The sequence below is a fragment of the Cheilinus undulatus genome, linkage group 6 (assembly GCF_018320785.1).
Source record: "Cheilinus undulatus linkage group 6, ASM1832078v1, whole genome shotgun sequence".
Classification (NCBI taxonomy): Eukaryota; Metazoa; Chordata; class Actinopteri; order Labriformes; family Labridae; genus Cheilinus; species Cheilinus undulatus.
In genome coordinates, this window is record NC_054870.1 from 1,194,206 (window position 1) to 1,214,108 (window position 19,903).

Consider the following 19,903-nt stretch of genomic DNA (forward strand, 5'->3'; position numbering starts at 1 on the left):
ACTCGACCATACACACCTGATTGGTGGACTGCTGCAGAGATGGATGTCCTTCTGGAAAGTTCTCCTTTCTTCACAGAGCAATGCTGGAGCTTTGTCAGAGTGACCATCAGGTTCTTGAACTAAGGCCCCTCCCCCGATTGCTCTGATTGGCTGTGCGGCCGGTTCTAGGAGATCTTGCTGGTTCCAAACATCTTCCATTTACATTTGAATGATGGAGGCCATGGTTCTCCAATCAACTGAATTTACCTCAGGTTAACTCCAAACAAGTTGTAGAAACATCTGAAGGATGATCAGTGGTTCAGGATGCACCCAGTCTTAGCTTTTGAGTGTCATGGCCAAGGCTGTGAATACTTATGTACATGTGATTTTTTTTTGTTTTTTTATTTTTAACGTATTTGCTACAGTGTAAAACAAACTATTTTCACATTGTCATTATGGGTATGGTGTGTAGAATAGCACATAGAATCTGAGGAAATTAAAGAAACCAAGACACAGTTTATAGTACAGTATACAGGACAGCAGTTAAAAGTCAGTCTGGTCCAGGTTTCTGTGTATTCCAGCATGTTCTAAACAGTAAAACTACCCCTGCAGAGTGAATACAGAGGGAATGGGGTGGATTTTCAATAGAGCAAGGCAATGGTTTCTAACCTTTTTCCTCTGAGCCTTCCTGCTGTATCTAAACAGAGCCGAGGCTGTTCCCAGATCCACACTGAAAACAGTGATATATTTCAGTCAAGAATTATCGTTCAACCCAAACAACAGGGCCCTGCACATGTTTTAACAAAAGACTGTTATATGAACTATTTCATACTATTTCATACTATTTATATGAGTGTTTTAGCATGAAACTCTGAAATCTCTGAAGGGGGTCCCTGACCCGAGGTTTGAGAACCATTGATGTAAGGTCTTGTACAATGTGATACAGTGGCACTAACGGTCTGTCCTTAAACTGGTATTAAAGTCACCCCTGTGCATCAGCTGCAGCCAGACTTGAAAGGTTATAAAATCTGTGCAGCTCAAACACTAAATTTCATGGCAAATGATGGAAATAGATGAAGTTTGACTATTGCATTTATAAGAAAAATGTTCATAAGAATACCACATAGCTGCATTCTGCTCTGATTCTCAGGGTTCTGACCATGTGAACCATTCCAGCATAAACCCGCAACACAGCCACAGTCTGTACATGTCAGCCTAAAAATCTAAGAACAATAGCAGTGACATACATCACCTGCAGAGACTCCCATTCTGTCTCTCCTAATATTCCATCAAACACAGTCCTGCCATCAGAAAGAGACTGAACAATCTAAATCCAGTCAAATCATCAGTCCAAAACCAGGATTACATCAATAAAGATCCATGATATATGATCGTGGTATAATTTCTAATCAGCAGTTGTTGTTGTCAATAGTCCCCTGTGTTTGCCATCATAATAATAATCATTGATGGACAGTTATTAGCATTGCTCTACTGCTAACGTCTGCCAGCCTCTGACCTTAAGACTGACACCTCATCTTACCAGTTGAGACCTTCCTTACTCTGTCTAGAGTCAGCAGTAGCCAATGAGGGCCTTGGTTGAGGGGAAGGGCCCGCCTGTCTTGTTATGTCACTATCCCCAACCAAATAAGGACTGGCACGCTGCCAGTTTAATAAAAAATAGGGAGATCTGTAAATAATGTCTCTAGTAACGTAAATATGATTGCAGGATAAAATTTTAGTTTAAAGTTCATATTTCTAGTTCCTTTTATAATTTTTTCAAGCTCAATATTTAATGCAAAAGCTACAAAAACGTACTTGATTGTATTTTTTCCTCTATTTCTGTGCCTGTTATACTAATAGTGGTTCTTGACTATGGACAGGGTTCCTCTAAGTGTCAATGTTCCCTGGAGACAAAGATGGTTTCTGTAGGTTGAAGCTTTCGGCCTTTTTATTGAAGGTAAACGTACCTGGGATTTTTAACATGCAGTGTAATGTAATTTCCCTCATGAAACAGGTATAAATTCTCTTTTCTGCTCTTGTGTTATCAACTTTGACCCTTAACTAGGAAGGCTTCCTGCTTTGGTCCAGTGGAGTTTTCAGCTAATACCTGTCTTCTTCTACAGGCTTCTGCTTCGCTATTAAAATCCAGATGGGACAAAAAGATTTTGTTGTTATGTTACTCAATATCACCAGCAGCTGCAGTGAGTCTGACAGTTCCAGAAGAAACTTGAACTTTCAGAGGACACCTTGTGTGTGCTTTTATCCGGTATTCAGTTTACTCTGGGTATGCTTGGGTAGGCGTTGCTTTACTACTTTTACCCAGCTCTGTTAGGGTGCTGGTCTGTTATATGGCGTGTTGTCAGGCTTAACCCACAAACTGATATCTCTCTCTCTCTCTCGCTCTCTTTCTGTGTTTGTGTTCATGTGTCTGTGTTGTTCAGGTGTGTTTAAGTATCCTCAACACGTGGCATGGGAGACCAGAGGAGAAATGGAACCCACAGACCTCAAGCTTTTTACAGGTGAGCTGAAGATCCATCACGGCAGTCACCTGTCTAAGTGGATCAGCAGGGCTGTCGTCTGACTCTTTGTGTCACAGGCTGTAGTTTATCACTGGCCTGTCATTACCCCACCCGGGGGCTCTGTATTAATGGGCTTGGTGTTTTGACAGCTGACATGAAGGATCCTTTTTCAAGTCAGGTTATTATTTTGCTTGGGTGACAGTGTGTGGGTGTTAATCAAACCAAACACAAACCGGTATCATTTAAACCTCCAGGTTACGCCTGCTTACACACATCACTCATGCTGGAGTCAGACTCAGTTTGTAGATTCACCATCTGTCTGTAGCCTTAAATTTAAAAGACTGTCAGCACTTTTTATACTGCAGGTCCTCTGTTTTGAAGCCTTGTCCCTGATGGAGGTTTGTACGAGCCCAGGTTTCACCTCGTTCTAAGAAGAGCTGGGCAGTTTCTGAGGTTTCTGTTTCATTTAGCTTCCCACAGTCATGGAAATTAAACAGCTGCTGTGCACCATCTATAGAAAACAGAGCACATGCTCCCTTCTTGTTCAGTAGTGTGTGCTCTGCCTACCAAAATGCTCTCACTTCAATTTAAGTGAGGAGCAGAGGGAGCCACAGCATGTACTTCAGCTAGTGGGTGAAGGGAGAGGTTAAAGGAGATGACAGAAAGGCAGCTGTTGGTCGACAAAAAAATGATAGAACTACCTTGTAAAGAATTTGTGGCCCCTAAAAGCAAGACCATAAATTAGTCTCACTGTCAATAGTAAAAAATATTGATTATGATTCTCGCCCTAGTCTAGCAGCCCTGTTTTATGTCCTTTTCTCTGAACTGGCCTATTGTTAGCCTTATTCCATCATATCTAGTTTGTTAAGACACAAATTTTGGATTCAACTTTAGAAGGACTGTCAGAAAAAATGGCCATATAAGTTTTTGTTGTCCTGAAAGAGGTCTCAGGTTTTCAGAATCTGTTAAGACTCTAATAAATCATTTGGTTGGACCACAGCCCAGACCACTGGCCTAATAAGGTGGTGTCAATCCGGATCACACTAAACAACGGTCCGGTTCCCAGTGTGAAAGCATTATTTTGAGAGTTTCAGTGACTGGACATTACAGCATCAAAACCAGAAAATGGAAATTTAACGGCAAAACAAAAGGAGCCGCAGAAGCACATGGGGGGGAGACGATATTATCAGGATTCAACTGGAAAAAAATCAAACAAATACAGAAACCTTCCAGCTGTTTTCTCAGAGGAGGAAAGAGAGGGGCTCTGAGAGGATGGGAGAACAGTTCCACCTGAAGACATTTTATTTATAAAGCACTTTTCAAAAACTTAAAGATGCTGTACAATAGTTAAAAGACATTACACACCAAAAACAAGACAACAAAGAAAGTGAAAGCAGTATGTATATGAAGGGGAATGATACTCTGTGATTAAGCATTGCTTCAACAAATCCCACCACCCACCTCCTTTCCTGAGTCAACGTTACCGTGGCCCGCAGGATTGTCTTCGACGATAAAGTTGTCTCAAACTCGGCTTATATACTGCTATTCAACTTCACGCTGCTGGTAGTAGTAAAAATGTGATTGGCTGGTGGTGTTGGAGGGCAGGGCTTAGCCATAGGTCAGTTATGCATGTTAAAGAAAATCCTCAGGCTTATTTTGTAGATTCTTTGAAACTGAATTTAGCATTCACAGTAAGAACTGATGCGTTTCAGAAATCTGTTGTCTCTACCTGTCTATCTATAGATAAAGTAGTGAAATAGGCTGGGTAGTCTTCTAACCGTCCTGTGTTGTAATCCTGTCCCCAAATAAGCTGAGTTCAAGTCAAGCAACAGTTTTCTGTGAGGTTTTCATGTTTTTAAAAGTATCCTTTATTGATGTGGGAATATGTGTGTTTATGAAGGTTTTTGGAAAGAGTAGTTGATCTGTGGTTTTATCATCTAAAGCCTGGAGGCTTTAAATGTGTGTATCATTAGGAACTAGGGATCCAAAGTGGTGCAAAGTCTTCTGGATAAACACATAAAATCTTGAAGACTGGCGAACAGGCGAGTATTCATTTTCCATATATATTGATCCAACAACAAACAAGCCAGGGCCCCTCCTTTTTTCTAATAATTCCCTCATTTGCGGGGTTAGAGAGTGCATAGAGACGTCTCCATTGATTATCATCCCAGTTAGTGGGCTGCAGATCAATAATGGAAAATAAGGAGGGGGCTGAAAGACTCAGGAGGAGCTGGAATCAGGCACGGGTGGATATCCGCTCTGAACACTGGCAACCCAGTTTAAAGCAGACGGAGCGTACTGGTTGAAGGTCATCAGTCTCCTCTGATGGCTGCGCCAGCAGGCAGGCCTCCAAGCCTGAAATCATCATTGTTGGTAAAGTAGTGTCTGAGAATGGACGGGATGATGCAGGAGGACGTCTTTGGTCTCCTTGAGACAGGCGACAGCATTAATCATGCTGTTAATAACGAAATATGAGAGGATATGTCTTTATGGTGCCAAAACATCCCTTGTTTCAGTCTGACTCTTCTAAGTGTCCAGTACTGCCAAGATTAGTCAGGAGGCTTTGGTTGGTGGAGGGAATGTGGGCTATTTTATTAATGAAGAATTATACCCTACCAGCTGATGAGGGACCCCAGGAAGACTAGTTTCTGCCTTGGATCCTCTTAAACAAATAAAACAGAAGAACTGGACACCTTTAATGGTACCCAGCTGTCAAAGTCAGACCAGCTCCTTGTAATGCAAAAGTTAAAGCTTTAATAAAACGTATAGATCATTTGTTGGAACAGTTCAGCCAACAGGGAGTGAGAATTTCACACAAATGCATGTTTAACCAGGCTGTAAACATGTTTGTTTTCTCCTGTCAGAGCTGACGTTCTAATACAAGTATTTATAAGACTTGCTTTTGCAGCTAGTCTCAAGTGGACCTGCCCATTTTTGTACATCTGCATTGGCTTCAACACGAGGCTGATGCTTGTGTGAGATTTTTGTCTCTTCATCCCACCCCCTAACTTCTTCTAAACCTCTCATTCTGCTTTAGGTGCTGGTGTCAGTGCAGTCCCTCATTCTGGTGGCTGAGCCCTACTTCAATGAGCCCGGATATGAACGCTCCCGTGGGACCCCAAGTGGCACCCAGAGCTCACGGGAATACGATGGGAACATCCGACAGGCCTCGGTCAAGTGGGCTATGCTGGAGCAGATGCGCAACCCTTCTCCATGCTTCAAGGAGGTAGGAATCCCTGTTGTCCTGCTGAGGGTTTTCCTGTGTATGACCAGATACCTCTCACACGTTCAGACGCCATTATCGGTCATCTAAGTGCTGCTCTTGCATTACAGGCAAAACAGCCTGGTTTTGTAAGAGGCATGCACAGCACTGGCCTTCAAAGCACATGCTTGGTTAAATCTTAGTGTCCACCACTGCACTCGAACATCCTAAGACAAAACTACTGGAAATGATAGGGTATGATGCATCAGTCATGTTTACAGTATGCTCAGGCATTCATCAAGAGTGTTTGAAATACGTCACAACTTCATGTAGAGCTAGTCTAACACACGACACTTTTGACTAAGGGGAGTCCCAACATTAATTCAGGCCGCTGTGGATCAGTGGTTGAGTGGGTCGCTTCTAAACCAGAAGGTTGGGGTTGATCCCCAGCTCCTGCAGTCATTCGTTTAAGTGTTAGCCACTAAATTCAGTATCTTTCAATGGCGTATGTGTGTGAATTTGTATGAAGTTGATCAGCTAATTTCCAATAGACACTTAACAAACCGGCGCCCACCAGCAGTGGAAGTAGGCGCTCAGTGTTCACAGACTCCAGTTTTTATTCATATATTATTGTACATCTGTTCTGGAGAGGACCTTTCCTTTCCCTTAATGTTTACTTCTGTGAAAATCTTAAATAAAATGCACACTGAAGTTTTATATTCAGGGTTTCTGTTTATCCTGGAAAAGGTTGACCAATTTTCCAATCATAGGAAAAACGACAGAAAAAGAAAAATGTCTTGTGCTGTCCTGGAAATAATCTAAAAATTCTCAGCTACATTTTCAGCAGCAACAGAATGACATATTGTTATATACACAGACTTATTTCCCAACCTATTTGCACCTCTTTTTTGTACCTATAATCACAGTTGTGTGGGGAATGGGCACACATGAATGATCAGCCTGATCTGAGCGACCCTGAGTCTTCATCCCAGTGAACTGCTGAACTCAGAATGGGGGTCGGATCAGACATGACTTCTATCATCCTGTTTAAACTGTTGAATAATGTTAACTCTATTAGCATGTTAGCTAGAGTTGATGCTAATGGGCTTGCAGAGGTCTAAGGTCCTAGATTCTGGTCTGAAATAGTGATGAATGAAACTCTGTGATTAGATGACTGAAGGCAGCCACTCTATGAGAGTCAGATGCTGGCTGCACTGCTCTGGCAGAGGGAAAATGTAGCTTTATTATATGTGATAACACAGTAACACTGTCCAGCATAACCTGTGTGACAGTGATAGTCTAATAAGTTCATGACTAGCTCATAAACCAGCCTCAGATTCATATGAGCATGCCGGTATTTTCCTTTATAAAGTCGTCAATAACTTTAAAACTGTATGTCTTAATGGTTTTATTACACCTCAGTCTGTTGCTGTTCATTGAAATGAAGTGGCTGATAGATTTTTGAATCCACCCGCCTCTGTGGCAGTGAGGAGAAGTTAATTTCCACAGAATAAAAACACGTTCAAAGACTGAAGTACTTAAATACAAATCAGCTCAAGGTTTCAGTGACTGATGGTAGCGTTTGACTGTAACCTTATCATATAACAGGCTGAGAAATGATCACAACATGTTTTTAAAGAAATGTGTCTAAGTTTTATCCTACCTTTCTGAACTATGTCAGACCAGAGAGAGGAGAGGACAGCCTTGTTGTGTGGGATCTCTGTCTGATAATACTCCTCTTATTAAATCCCTGGTGGATGACATGGTCTGGAGGTGGGTTCGCCCTCCTCCCCCTCTCTACCACACCGTTTTTTGATTTCCTGTGATCCTCTAAATGGTCCGTGCTGAGACAGATAGCGCTAGGGAAGATAACAATCTTTCAACCTGCTCATCCACAGCAGGCGCATTCAGAACTGTCAAGAAAGAGGAACGGAAGAAGAGGAGGGCTTTGGAGAGGAAAATGAGAGAAGGGGAGGGGGCGGACAGAGGGAAAATAAGAGAAGTGATCCAATCTGTTTGACGGGAATACATGAGAAAAACATAGGCTGTAGGTGAGATGAAAAAGCTGGGACATGGTTCAGCTATCTGCATGTTGAGTTATTAAAGTCCATTTGGATAAAAATATGCCAACATGTTTGTTTTGATCAGTATTCATGTTTTTAATTACAGTCTCACAATCAATCTTCAGGCCTGATTAACTGCTCTAATTTTATCCAGTCATTCATTCTTGATGTAATAAAAGCAGCCAAAGATTCTGATTCCTAACCTATAAACCCCATAAAACAACACGAGCTAACAGTTTAGCTCTGAAGGCCGTCATTCCCAAAGACGACTGCAGCTGTGGAACAAACAGCTGATCTTTGGACCGGACCAGGGTTGGAAATCAACTTTCTATCAACCTGCTAATGTGGCTGATCGATTATACAACCTACCGGTCACTCTTCTTTTCCCCTTTATCAGCCACACTAAGTAAAATCAGAGCATTTCACAGGATGAATGATCTAATATTCTAGACATTTTATTTATGAAATCAACTATCTCATGACATTTTCAGTTTGACCATTTAAAGAAAATGCTGTCATGCTCTTTGTGTCCCTCATGAACACTTAAAATGTGATATTTTTCTTAATCTGGGGGGGTTGAGAGTCTCCATCACAGTTATATCCTCAAAAGCTCATAACCTGTGACTAAACCTTGACCATGAGTAAAGATACTCGAGTTAGTGCGATAAAAGTATATGAGGAGCGTCGCTCTCACAGGTTTTTAGTAGAAGATCTTCTTCATTTTGTGTTGAACAAGCCTGAGCTCAGCTCTGACATCAGAGAAAGACGTTTTTACGTCGCTATTCAGGACGCTGTAGCTCGTAGCTGAATTTGTGTGATTCTTTGTTTTAGGATATGATTTGTTTTACTATTGGAAATACCTCATTTTCTGATATGTTTCAAAATAAAAGCTCTTTAGTGTATGAACAGGTGTACTTCTCTGATGAGGGAGTTGACAGAAATGGAATATTTATCATCAGATCAGAGTAGTTTGGCTGGCCTACAGGAAGTCCTCATCTTTGATAACACCATCAGAAGTCACTGTATTTACAGTATTACACTGTATTTACAGTATTACACAGTATTACACTGTATTTACAGTATTACACGGTATTACACAGTATTACACTGTATTTACAGTATTACACAGTATTACACAGTATTACACTGTATTTACAGTATTACACAGTATTACACAGTATTACACTGTATTTACAGTATTACACAGTATTACACAGTATTACACTGTATTTACAGTATTACACTGTATTTACAGTATTACATTGTATTTACAGTATTACACAGTATTACACTGTATTACACTGTATTTACAGTATTACACTGTATTACACTGTATTTACAGTATAACACTGTATTACACTGTATTTACAGTATTACACAGTATTACACTGTATTACACTGTATTTACAGTATTACACTGTATTACACTGTATTACACTGTATTTACAGTATTACACTGTATTACACTGTATTTACAGTATTACACTGTATTACACTGTATTACACTGTATTTACAGTATTACACTGTATTACACTGTATTAACAGTATTACACAGTATTACACTGTATTACACTGTATTTACAGTATTACACAGTATTACACTGTATTACACTGTATTTACAGTATTACACTGTATTACACTGTATTACACTGTATTTACAGTATTACACTGTATTACACTGTATTAACAGTATTACACAGTATTACACTGTATTTACAGTATTACACTGTATTACACTGTATTTACAGTATTACACAGTATTACACTGTATTACACTGTATTTACAGTATTACACTGTATTACACTGTATTAACAGTTTTACACTGTATTACACTGTATTTACAGTATTACACAGTATTACACTGTATTACACTGTATTACACTGTATTACACTGTATTGCACTGTATTTACAGTATTACACTGTATTACACTGTATTACACTGTATTACACTGTATTTACAGTATTACACAGTATTACACTGTATTACACTGTATTTACAGTATCACACAGTATTACACTGTATTACACTGTATTACACTGTATTGCACTGTATTTACAGTATTACACAGTATTACACTGTATTGCACTGTATTTACAGTATTTACAGTATTACACTGTATTACACTGTATTTACAGTATTACACAGTATTACACTGTATTACACTGTATTAACAGTATCACACAGTATTACACTGTATTACACTGTATTACACTGTATTGCACTGTATTTACAGTATTACACAGTATTACACTGTATTACACTGTATTTACAGTATTACACAGTATTACACTGTATTACACTGTATTTACAGTATTACACAGTATTACACTGTATTACACTGTATTTACAGTATTACACAGTATTACACTGTATTACACTGTATTTACAGTATTACACAGTATTACACTGTATTACACTGTATTTACAGTATTACACTGTATTACAATGTATTACACTGTATTTACAGTATTACACTGTATTACACTGTATTAACAGTATTACACAGTATTACACTGTATTTACAGTATTACACAGTATTACACTGTATTACACTGTATTTACAGTATTACACAGTATTACACTGTATTACACTGTATTTACAGTATTACACTGTATTACACTGTATTAACAGTTTTACACTGTATTACACTGTATTTACAGTATTACACAGTATTACACTGTATTACACTGTATTACACTGTATTACACTGTATTGCACTGTATTTACAGTATTACACAGTATTACACTGTATTACACTGTATTACACTGTATTTACAGTATTACACAGTATTACACTGTATTACACTGTATTTACAGTATCACACAGTATTACACTGTATTACACTGTATTACACTGTATTGCACTGTATTTACAGTATTACACAGTATTACACTGTATTGCACTGTATTTACAGTATTTACAGTATTACACTGTATTACACTGTATTTACAGTATTACACAGTATTACACTGTATTACACTGTATTTACAGTATCACACAGTATTACACTGTATTACACTGTATTACACTGTATTGCACTGTATTTACAGTATTACACAGTATTACACTGTATTACACTGTATTTACAGTATTACACAGTATTACACTGTATTACACTGTATTTACAGTATTACACAGTATTACACTGTATTACACTGTATTTACAGTATTACACTGTATTACACTGTATTACACTGTATTGCACTGTATTTACAGTATTACACTGTATTACACTGTATTTACAGTATTACACAGTATTACACTGTATTACACTGTATTTACAGTATTACACAGTATTACACTGTATTACACTGTATTACACTGTATTGCACTGTATTTACAGTATTACACTGTATTACACTGTATTTACAGTATCACACAGTATTACACTGTATTACACTGTATTACACTGTATTTACAGTATTACACAGTATTACACTGTATTACACTGTATTTACAGTATTACACAGTATTACACTGTATTACACTGTATTTACAGTATCACACAGTATTACACTGTATTACACTGTATTACACTGTATTTACAGTATTACACAGTATTACACTGTATTACACTGTATTTACAGTATTACACAGTATTACACTGTATTACACTGTATTTACAGTATCACACAGTATTACACTGTATTACACTGTATTTACAGTATCACACAGTATTACACTGTATTACACTGTATTACACTGTATTGCACTGTATTTACAGTATTTACAGTATTACACTGTATTACACTGTATTTACAGTATTACACAGTATTACACTGTATTACACTGTATTTACAGTATCACACAGTATTACACTGTATTACACTGTATTACACTGTATTGCACTGTATTTACAGTATTACACAGTATTACACTGTATTACACTGTATTTACAGTATTACACAGTATTACACTGTATTACACTGTATTTACAGTATTACACAGTATTACACTGTATTACACTGTATTTACAGTATTACACAGTATTACACTGTATTACACTGTATTTACAGTATTACACAGTATTACACTGTATTACACTGTATTACACTGTATTGCACTGTATTTACAGTATTACACTGTATTACACTGTATTTACAGTATCACACAGTATTACACTGTATTACACTGTATTACACTGTATTGCACTGTATTTACAGTATTACACTGTATTACACTGTATTTACAGTATTACACAGTATTACACTGTATTACACTGTATTTACAGTATTACACTGTATTACACTGTATTACACTGTATTGCACTGTATTTACAGTATTACACTGTATTACACTGTATTTACAGTATCACACAGTATTACACTGTATTACACTGTATTACACTGTATTTACAGTATCACACAGTATTACACTGTATTACACTGTATTGCACTGTATTTACAGTATTACACAGTATTACACTGTATTACACTGTATTACACTGTATTGCACTGTATTTACAGTATTACACTGTATTACACTGTATTTACAGTATTACACAGTATTACACTGTATTTACAGTATTACACAGTATCACACTGTATTACACTGTATTACACTGTATTACACTGTATTTACAGTATCACACAGTATTACACTGTATTACACTGTATTACACTGTATTACACTGTATTTACAGTATCACACAGTATTACACTGTATTACACTGTATTACACTGTATTACACTGTATTTACAGTATCACACAGTATCACACTGTATTACACTGTATTACACTGTATTACACTGTATTTACAGTATCACACAGTATTACACTGTATTACACTGTATTACACTGTATTACACTGTATTTACAGTATCACACAGTATCACACTGTATTACACTGTATTACACTGTATTACACTGTATTACACTGTATTTACAGTATTACACAGTATCACACTGTATTACACTGTATTACACTGTATTACACTGTATTACACTGTATTTACAGTATCACACAGTATTACACTGTATTTACAGTATTACACAGTATTACACTGTATTACACTGTATTTACAGTATCACACTGTATTACACTGTATTTACAGTATCACACTGTATTACACTGTATTTACAGTATTACACTGTATTTAGTAGGGCTGGGACGATTCACTTTTCTCCCGATTCGATTTTTTTATGATTTTTTTTAGGTGCCGATTCGATTTAAATTGCGATTCTACGATATTGCCGATTTTTGCACTCTTTAGTTAGCTTTTTAAACACCAGTGAAAAAGATGAATGATAATGATGCCTACAGACTATATCAGGAAAAATACACATCACATGTGAATAACCATACATCTAGAGAATACAAAATAGTTATAAAATGGTCAAGTGCAGGATTTCTCAGTTTATTCACAACAATTTAGTATCAATTTCACAGAATTTGACACAGACTGAGCTAAATACTGAATATGAAGTGCATAAAGTCTATACATATGTGTGTAGTATATATATGTATAACTTATTATGTAATTTTAAGTTAATATCGAATTTAACAATGTAGAATTAAGCTATTTAAAAAATATATAGTCCTGCATCATCTCGCATTTTACCTATCTTTGTTCAATCTGAAGATGAGGATTTTCCCCATTTGTTGCACTGAATTAAAATGCTGCCGTGATTATTTTATTAAGAAAAGGGGAATAAATTATTATAGAGTGAATGTACTCCAATCCTTTATATTTCATACTTTATCAGTTTTTTATGTCATCACATAATGTGTTTGTGGAGGGAGACTATGGGAGACGAGCTGATCGTCACGTCCAGCTTTCAGACTGATGGACTGTGTTTTGCGGAGGGCATGACGTGACAGGCCAGTATTTCTTTCTGGTGTTACCGAAGCCGTCATTCTTAACGACACTACACAGGACAGGTCCTTACAGATAAAACGACTGTGATTATGGTTGCATGAGTAGAGACCAGCGGTAGCTTCAACGGGCTTGATTGTTGACATTAGCCGTTAGCTGTAGCGCTAGATTCGTCGTGTTGTCTGAGTATTTTACTCTGGCGTGGCATATCTTGCAAACAACTGTCTAACTCCTGTCTAAGTTTGTGCTGTCTTTAATGTTTTGGAGGCCAAAATAAGTCTACACATCCACTATGAATGCAGCAGAAGTCGCTCTGCTGGGTAGGTACAAGCAACTGGCTCACACAGACCGGAAGTCTCGTGTGATCTCGTTGTCTCAAGAGAGAAGAGGCAAGAGTCAACTGCCAGCTGGCGATGCCTGCCGCCAACTAGCGGTCAGGGGGTGAAATTACACCACAAACTACTGCACCAACAAAGTGAATGATTAGCTAATTAATTAGATATCGATACTGCATTTTAAAATATCGATACAATATCGCGCCAGGAAGTATCGCGATATTTCAGTGTATCGATTTTTTGTCCCACCCCTAGTATTTAGAGTATTTACAGTATTACACAGTATCTACACAGTATAACACTGTATTTAGAGTATTTACAGCGGGCCCTTTGACCACTAGTCAGAGCTGCAGCCTGTTTCTTGGATCATATCTGAGCAGTATGTCTGTTTGAACACATCCTCAGCAGAGGACTGGTAGAAATGGAGCTTCTAGTCGGTGCTGTTCTAGGTTTAAGTTACACCAAGTCTTTCCAGCTTGTAGTAGGATTGTAAACACTGACACCATCTTCAGCAACTGGAGCTGGAGCCCTGCGGTTACACGTAGACTCACCTGGCTGCTCGTGAATAAAGTGGACCAGGATTCAGTTCATGATGTATCAAACACAGTCACTCTGTTATGCCACTGCTATTTTCCTGCATGCTTTGCATTTAGATGAAGCAGATTCACAGCATGGAAACACCCATATTTAGCAGGTGGCTGATGCTCATTTCCAACCCAGATTGGACGGCACACTTTTCAGCCACTCCCCTCTAAAACATTTACCCGCCCACAAAGGCTCTCTCAGGGGTCACTGCTAAACTGTCCCTGTTGTAGCAAGGCCAGCTGTGCTAGGACCAAAGGATGACAGGTAGTGAGGTGACCTCTGAAATTCTCTGCATTTCCCTGTTTTAGATGGGTCCCAACCCAATCCATGATCTTCAGTATTTATCTTGTTTAAACAGACTAGATCTTTAATGTTGATCAGTTGAACTCCCGAATGTTCCCAAGCTTATAAACAACCTTTTATTCTACCTCCAGAGCAGCTGGAATTGCTTGAAAATACCTCTTGTGAATCTTGTCACACATAATGATAGATAAAATAAAGGAACACCTGCAGGAAATCAAAAATTAACCTGATGCTTGTGGTTGTGAGGAACATTTGCCATTTCTCTGGTCAGAATAACATCAGCAGTGTTCATGAGAAACTGGGTGGAAATGAGCACAACTGTAGCTTTTCAGATGCTTTTCTTTTTTCCTCATGTGCTTTTTATTTATTCATTTATTTATTTTGAGGTACATTTCCCTCCACCCATCCTCATCCAGTGCTGCTTGTATTTCTGTGGACATCGAAGGTGAGATATTGTAATTTCCTCTTGCCCTTGCTCGGCAGGCGATGCTGGGATTAGGGGGAAAGAAACAGGGTTCATGACATCACCAGTCAGCCGGTGAAATGGACCGCTGGACTGAGAGATATTGCAGGAACATAGTAAGACTTGGCGATGCCACATGGCTGAGCAATCTCACACATACGCACACAGAAATTCAATTAAGCCTGGTGAGATATTCCCATGTGCTTTCCCCCACACCCGCCTTTAGTCCGCACAGAGCTTTGCTGAAGCAAACATGGACTGTTGGCTGAAAACTAAACTAGCCATCCCTGACAAGCTCAACTCCACCACTGAATACAGTCCAAGGCTGAGGCTCTCATTTCATCCAGTAATTTCTCTAATGCATGAACACTGGCTGAGATCATGTCAGGTTAGGAGTGTTTACACTAGAAATTGATCCAAAATTAGAGTAAATCACAATTTGGCCGGCTGCAGTTTTCCAGTGCAGAAGGTGCAATATTTCTTTAACCTGAAATTTAGGTCAAAATACTCGTTTAAAACTTTTTCTTGCAGCAGAGACATTGTGTATTACATAATTATGCAATCATTCCAGAGCCTCTTTCTAATGGTCTACAAATAATCTTACTCCCTTCATTTTTATGATTTTTTTTCTTATTAGATATGAGAATGACAATACAACATTCATCTCCAGTTTACAATACAAGTCAAAATCATCACAATTAGGGATTTTTCAAACTTGTTCAGTCCTTGTTTAGTCTAATATTGTGTTCATTGTAATATAGAATGATGTATTGTTTGTTCATTGAAAAATACTTAAGATGAGGAACTCAAGAAATAATCACATTTAAAATGCACAATTGCAATACTGGGTAGAAAAATCGCAATCAGATTTTTTTTCCTCAATCGTTCAGCCCTTGTTTATAGCCACAAACCATTGTTCATGGCCTAAAACGTAGAATATGTATTTTTTTGAAGCACCCATGGAATTGGGGGAAAAAACAGATCCATCATGATGCTTAACATGAAGCATTTACATTCATTTATCAAGTGACAGCTTTAGAATCAGCCGTGCATTCAGAGCTGGGATGAGGGTGTCAAGAAAGCAGAAGACTTTCCAATCACGACAGATCGCCCATGAAGCATGATGAGCACAGCATCAGTGAAAATGTGAGCCTGGTTAAGACTTCTGCGTCCAGTCTGTGCTGTCGTGGCCCAGGTCTTTGTGAGCACTGTGGCAGTAGTGATTGCAGGGTTCATACCAGTGCTTGGAATCCTTTCTGGATGGTGGAACAAGCAGGTTCCTCACTGGATACAAGTCTTCAATAAATTCTCCTGTGGGTTTATTTCCTGTAGTAATCTCTGCAGTTCACATTTTATATAAGGAAAGTTAAGAGTGTTTGTTGTAAAAAGAGAAATATCTGAACGATTAGGATGTGATATAAAAATTTTAAGTATATACAGTAATGTGCAGAACGTTAAGGCATGTTTGGGCCAAACATTGAGGCAAGACTTCAGAGAAAGAAGACTGAATCTGTGAAGCAGCTCAGTTACACCATGGTACTGTAGACTGTATCTGTGGCTTGTTGGGCATGAAGTATTTCAGCTTACATCTGCGTTCCTCAATGCTGAAGATGCAGCCGTGTCTGCTGACGTTGTTTAGCTCCTGCTGCAGCTGAAACGACTTGAGACTGACGCTGTCAGGTCTTTCACTTGCCTAAGCACATCCTGTCACTCTTCTCAGAGCAGCGTCTTTAGCACTTTCAGTGTTGACACAGGAATGTGGCAGTTTCATGAGACGTCCTCTCAGTGACCCTTCTAAATGTACAGAGTACAGGTTACATGTATGGTTTCCTGCCATTGTTCCTCCACATCTTCACTAGTGTCTTCAAAATCAACTGAAAATCAACAGAGCAGCTCTGAGCCTGCCTCAGAGGAGGTCCTCCATGAGAACCAGGCACTGTCTGCTGTACAGCTTCTTAAAAAGCTGCCATATCAGCAGGCCCACGTCATTGAGCTGAGCTCAGAGTATAAATGTCCTCATGTTGTCATGGTATGTCAGGAAAAATATTAGCTCATTTTCAATTAGATGGCAGCAGCATATCTAAAAAAGCAGGGACAGGGCCGTGTTACCACTGTGTAAACAAAAAGTCTGTAAACGAGGAGACCAGTTGTTGTTCCTGGGTTTTTTTCCTTTTCTGATGCTCCAAATGTTTTCTGTTGGTGAAAGGTCTGGACTGCAGGCAGACCAGTTCAGGACCTGGACTCTTCTCCTGTGAAGCCATGCTGTTGTGATGGATGTGGTCTGTGGTTTAGCATGGTCTTGCTGAAATAGTGGCAGCCTTCCCTGACAGAGACGTTGTCTGGATGGGAGCATATGTTGCTCTAAAAGCTCTCTCTGCTTTTCAGCATTGATAGTTCCTTTCCAGATGTTAGAGCTGCCCACGCCATAGGCACTAATGCAACCCCATACCATCAGAGATGCAGGCTTTAGACCTGAGCCAGGAGAACAAGCTGGATGCTCCCTCTCCTCTTTAGTCCACAGGACACGGCGTCTGTGGTTTCCTCATACCACAGAACAGTTTTCCATGTTTCCTCAGTCCATGTTAAATGAGTCTGCTTAGAGTGCTCAGGTAAATCTTGAAAATACTGAAAGCTCTAAAACTGACCTCTAATAAGACCCCAAGTTGAGTTTGTTGCATCCAATGTAGAAATGTTAGGGGGTAATAAAACTTTAGCCTCCAGCGATCTCTGCTAGGGTTAGGATTGTTTTGAGCTAAGATCCATTTCTGTTTTTTATGCTCCAGACAGAGACCTCAGATCCTGCCCCAAGTGGAGGAGTTCAAGTATCTCGGGGTCTTGTTCATGAGTGAGGAAAGAATGGAGCAGGAGATCGACAGGCGGATCGGTGTGGCGTCGGCAGTGATGCGGTCTCTGCATCGGTCTGTCATGGTGAAGAAAGAGCTGAGTCAAAAGGCGAAGCTCTCGATTTACTGGTTGATCTACGTTCCGTTTAAGATGAACCCACAGTACAGGTCCATTCAGCCCTTGTAAACTAACCTGAACACTGGATTAGTGGGCTCCAATTGCATGAACGAAACTTTATTTTTGGTACGTGTGTGCAAAATTCATTGTAACCACAAGCTATTTAAAGAGGGGGAGCTGGAGAATGGAGCACAGGCCTGAATAATGCAGCAGTAGATTGTCAGGTGGAATTAAGGACAATTGGTTGCATGTTAAAATATGGATCATTGTGTGTTCGTATTTCAGTGTGAGAGGGAGACCGGACCAGAGTGAGCTTGTAAATGTGCATGTTTAATGTTAGTGAGGACTTCACTGAGTGCCTGGTGTTAGCAGGCTGTAGGCATGTTTACATCTGCACTGAGAGTAAAACAGGTCTTTACAGCAGTGACAGGTGACCCCCTTAACTAGCACCACATCATCTCTGGGAAATAGCAGCAGCTCTTTGTGGTTCCGTCCCGTAAGGTGAGGGTCAAAGTCATGGAGCAGAGCATCTGATTCATAGCTGGAGGGAAAGGGGGTCACAGAACAGATTATGGTGTGCTGGTAGAAGTGGAGGTTAAATCTGCTTCCATATATTGTTGAGCTGACGGCTGGAGGCCGCGCTCATGCGGGTTGAAAGCTGCACTCAGTGAACCTTTCACGGCTGTAGAGAGGATATTGCCGCTGATCGGGCTCACATTTATCTCTGAAGTGAATGTGTGCGGAAACAGTTGTGACTGTCACACCAGATACTTCCCATCCACTGCTTTCAGCGTGGAATAGTAACACTCACACAACAACCAGACGAGATATGGCTCTGAAAAGATTATTTGATGATAGTCTGGGACTGTACAGAGATTTAGTGGTTAGCGGTGTCGCCTCATAGCGAGAAAGTTCCTGGTTTGAGTTCTGGTCAGACAGGGCAAAGGTAGATTAATTGGTGGCTAAATTGCCCATGGATGTGAGTTTAAGTGCTTGTTTGTCAGCTCTGTGATTGGCTGGCGGCATGTCCAGGGTGTACCCAGCGTTTCACACAAAGACAGCTGAGATCGACTGCAGCCCCAAACCATCCTGGGTGGGATAGACGATACAGGGGATGAATGGATGGATGTTGGTACTCTAGTGGCACAAGCGGCCACACTCAGGTGTCGTCTTTTTGTCCCCCTCTTCCTGTACCCCAACAGACATTTGGGATCGGGTGGAAAAACATGTGAACTGAACTAAATGAACTGAAGCAGCTGGCTCCAAACCTTGCAATGCTGTTGGCCAGATTGTTTCAGTAAGCAGATCCATCCTGCAAAGCTCCAATCTAAAACATTTGCTCATAAAAATCTAGTGACCTGTCGGCATCATTAGAGGAGATGAGGCGATAGCTATGGTTTAGCTCTGCTGTAAGCTGGTAAAGCCGGGCACACACTACTAGATAATCATGTCAAAGTTGGCCTGAGTTGGCCACTCTCTCATGCCAAAGTCAGCAAAGGCTTGATTATTGGATGATTCTAGACATTTTGGAATATGTTCCTTTGCTGTGATTTGTCTAGAGAGACTTCTTCCCTCTCCAGCCTGATCGCAGGATGATCGTAGGCGCTTTAACCAAAGGTCGTAATTAACGAACCTGTAGAATTCCAAGTAAAATTAGTCAGAAACACCTA

The 19,903-nt window shown here is 39.5% G+C and overlaps 1 protein-coding gene across 9 annotated transcripts in view; it reads left to right on the forward strand.

Moving 5' to 3' along the window:
- Positions 1–19,903, forward strand: part of birc6 (baculoviral IAP repeat containing 6) — a 195,757-nt gene that overhangs the window by 167,366 nt on the left and 8,488 nt on the right. For all 9 annotated transcript variants that reach the window (XM_041789459.1, XM_041789462.1, XM_041789463.1 and 6 more), the window contains exons 70-71: positions 2,421–2,498; positions 5,536–5,724. In XM_041789459.1, coding sequence (XP_041645393.1) covers positions 2,421–2,498; positions 5,536–5,724 — 267 coding nt within the window. The remainder of the gene's footprint in view (positions 1–2,420; positions 2,499–5,535; positions 5,725–19,903) is intronic.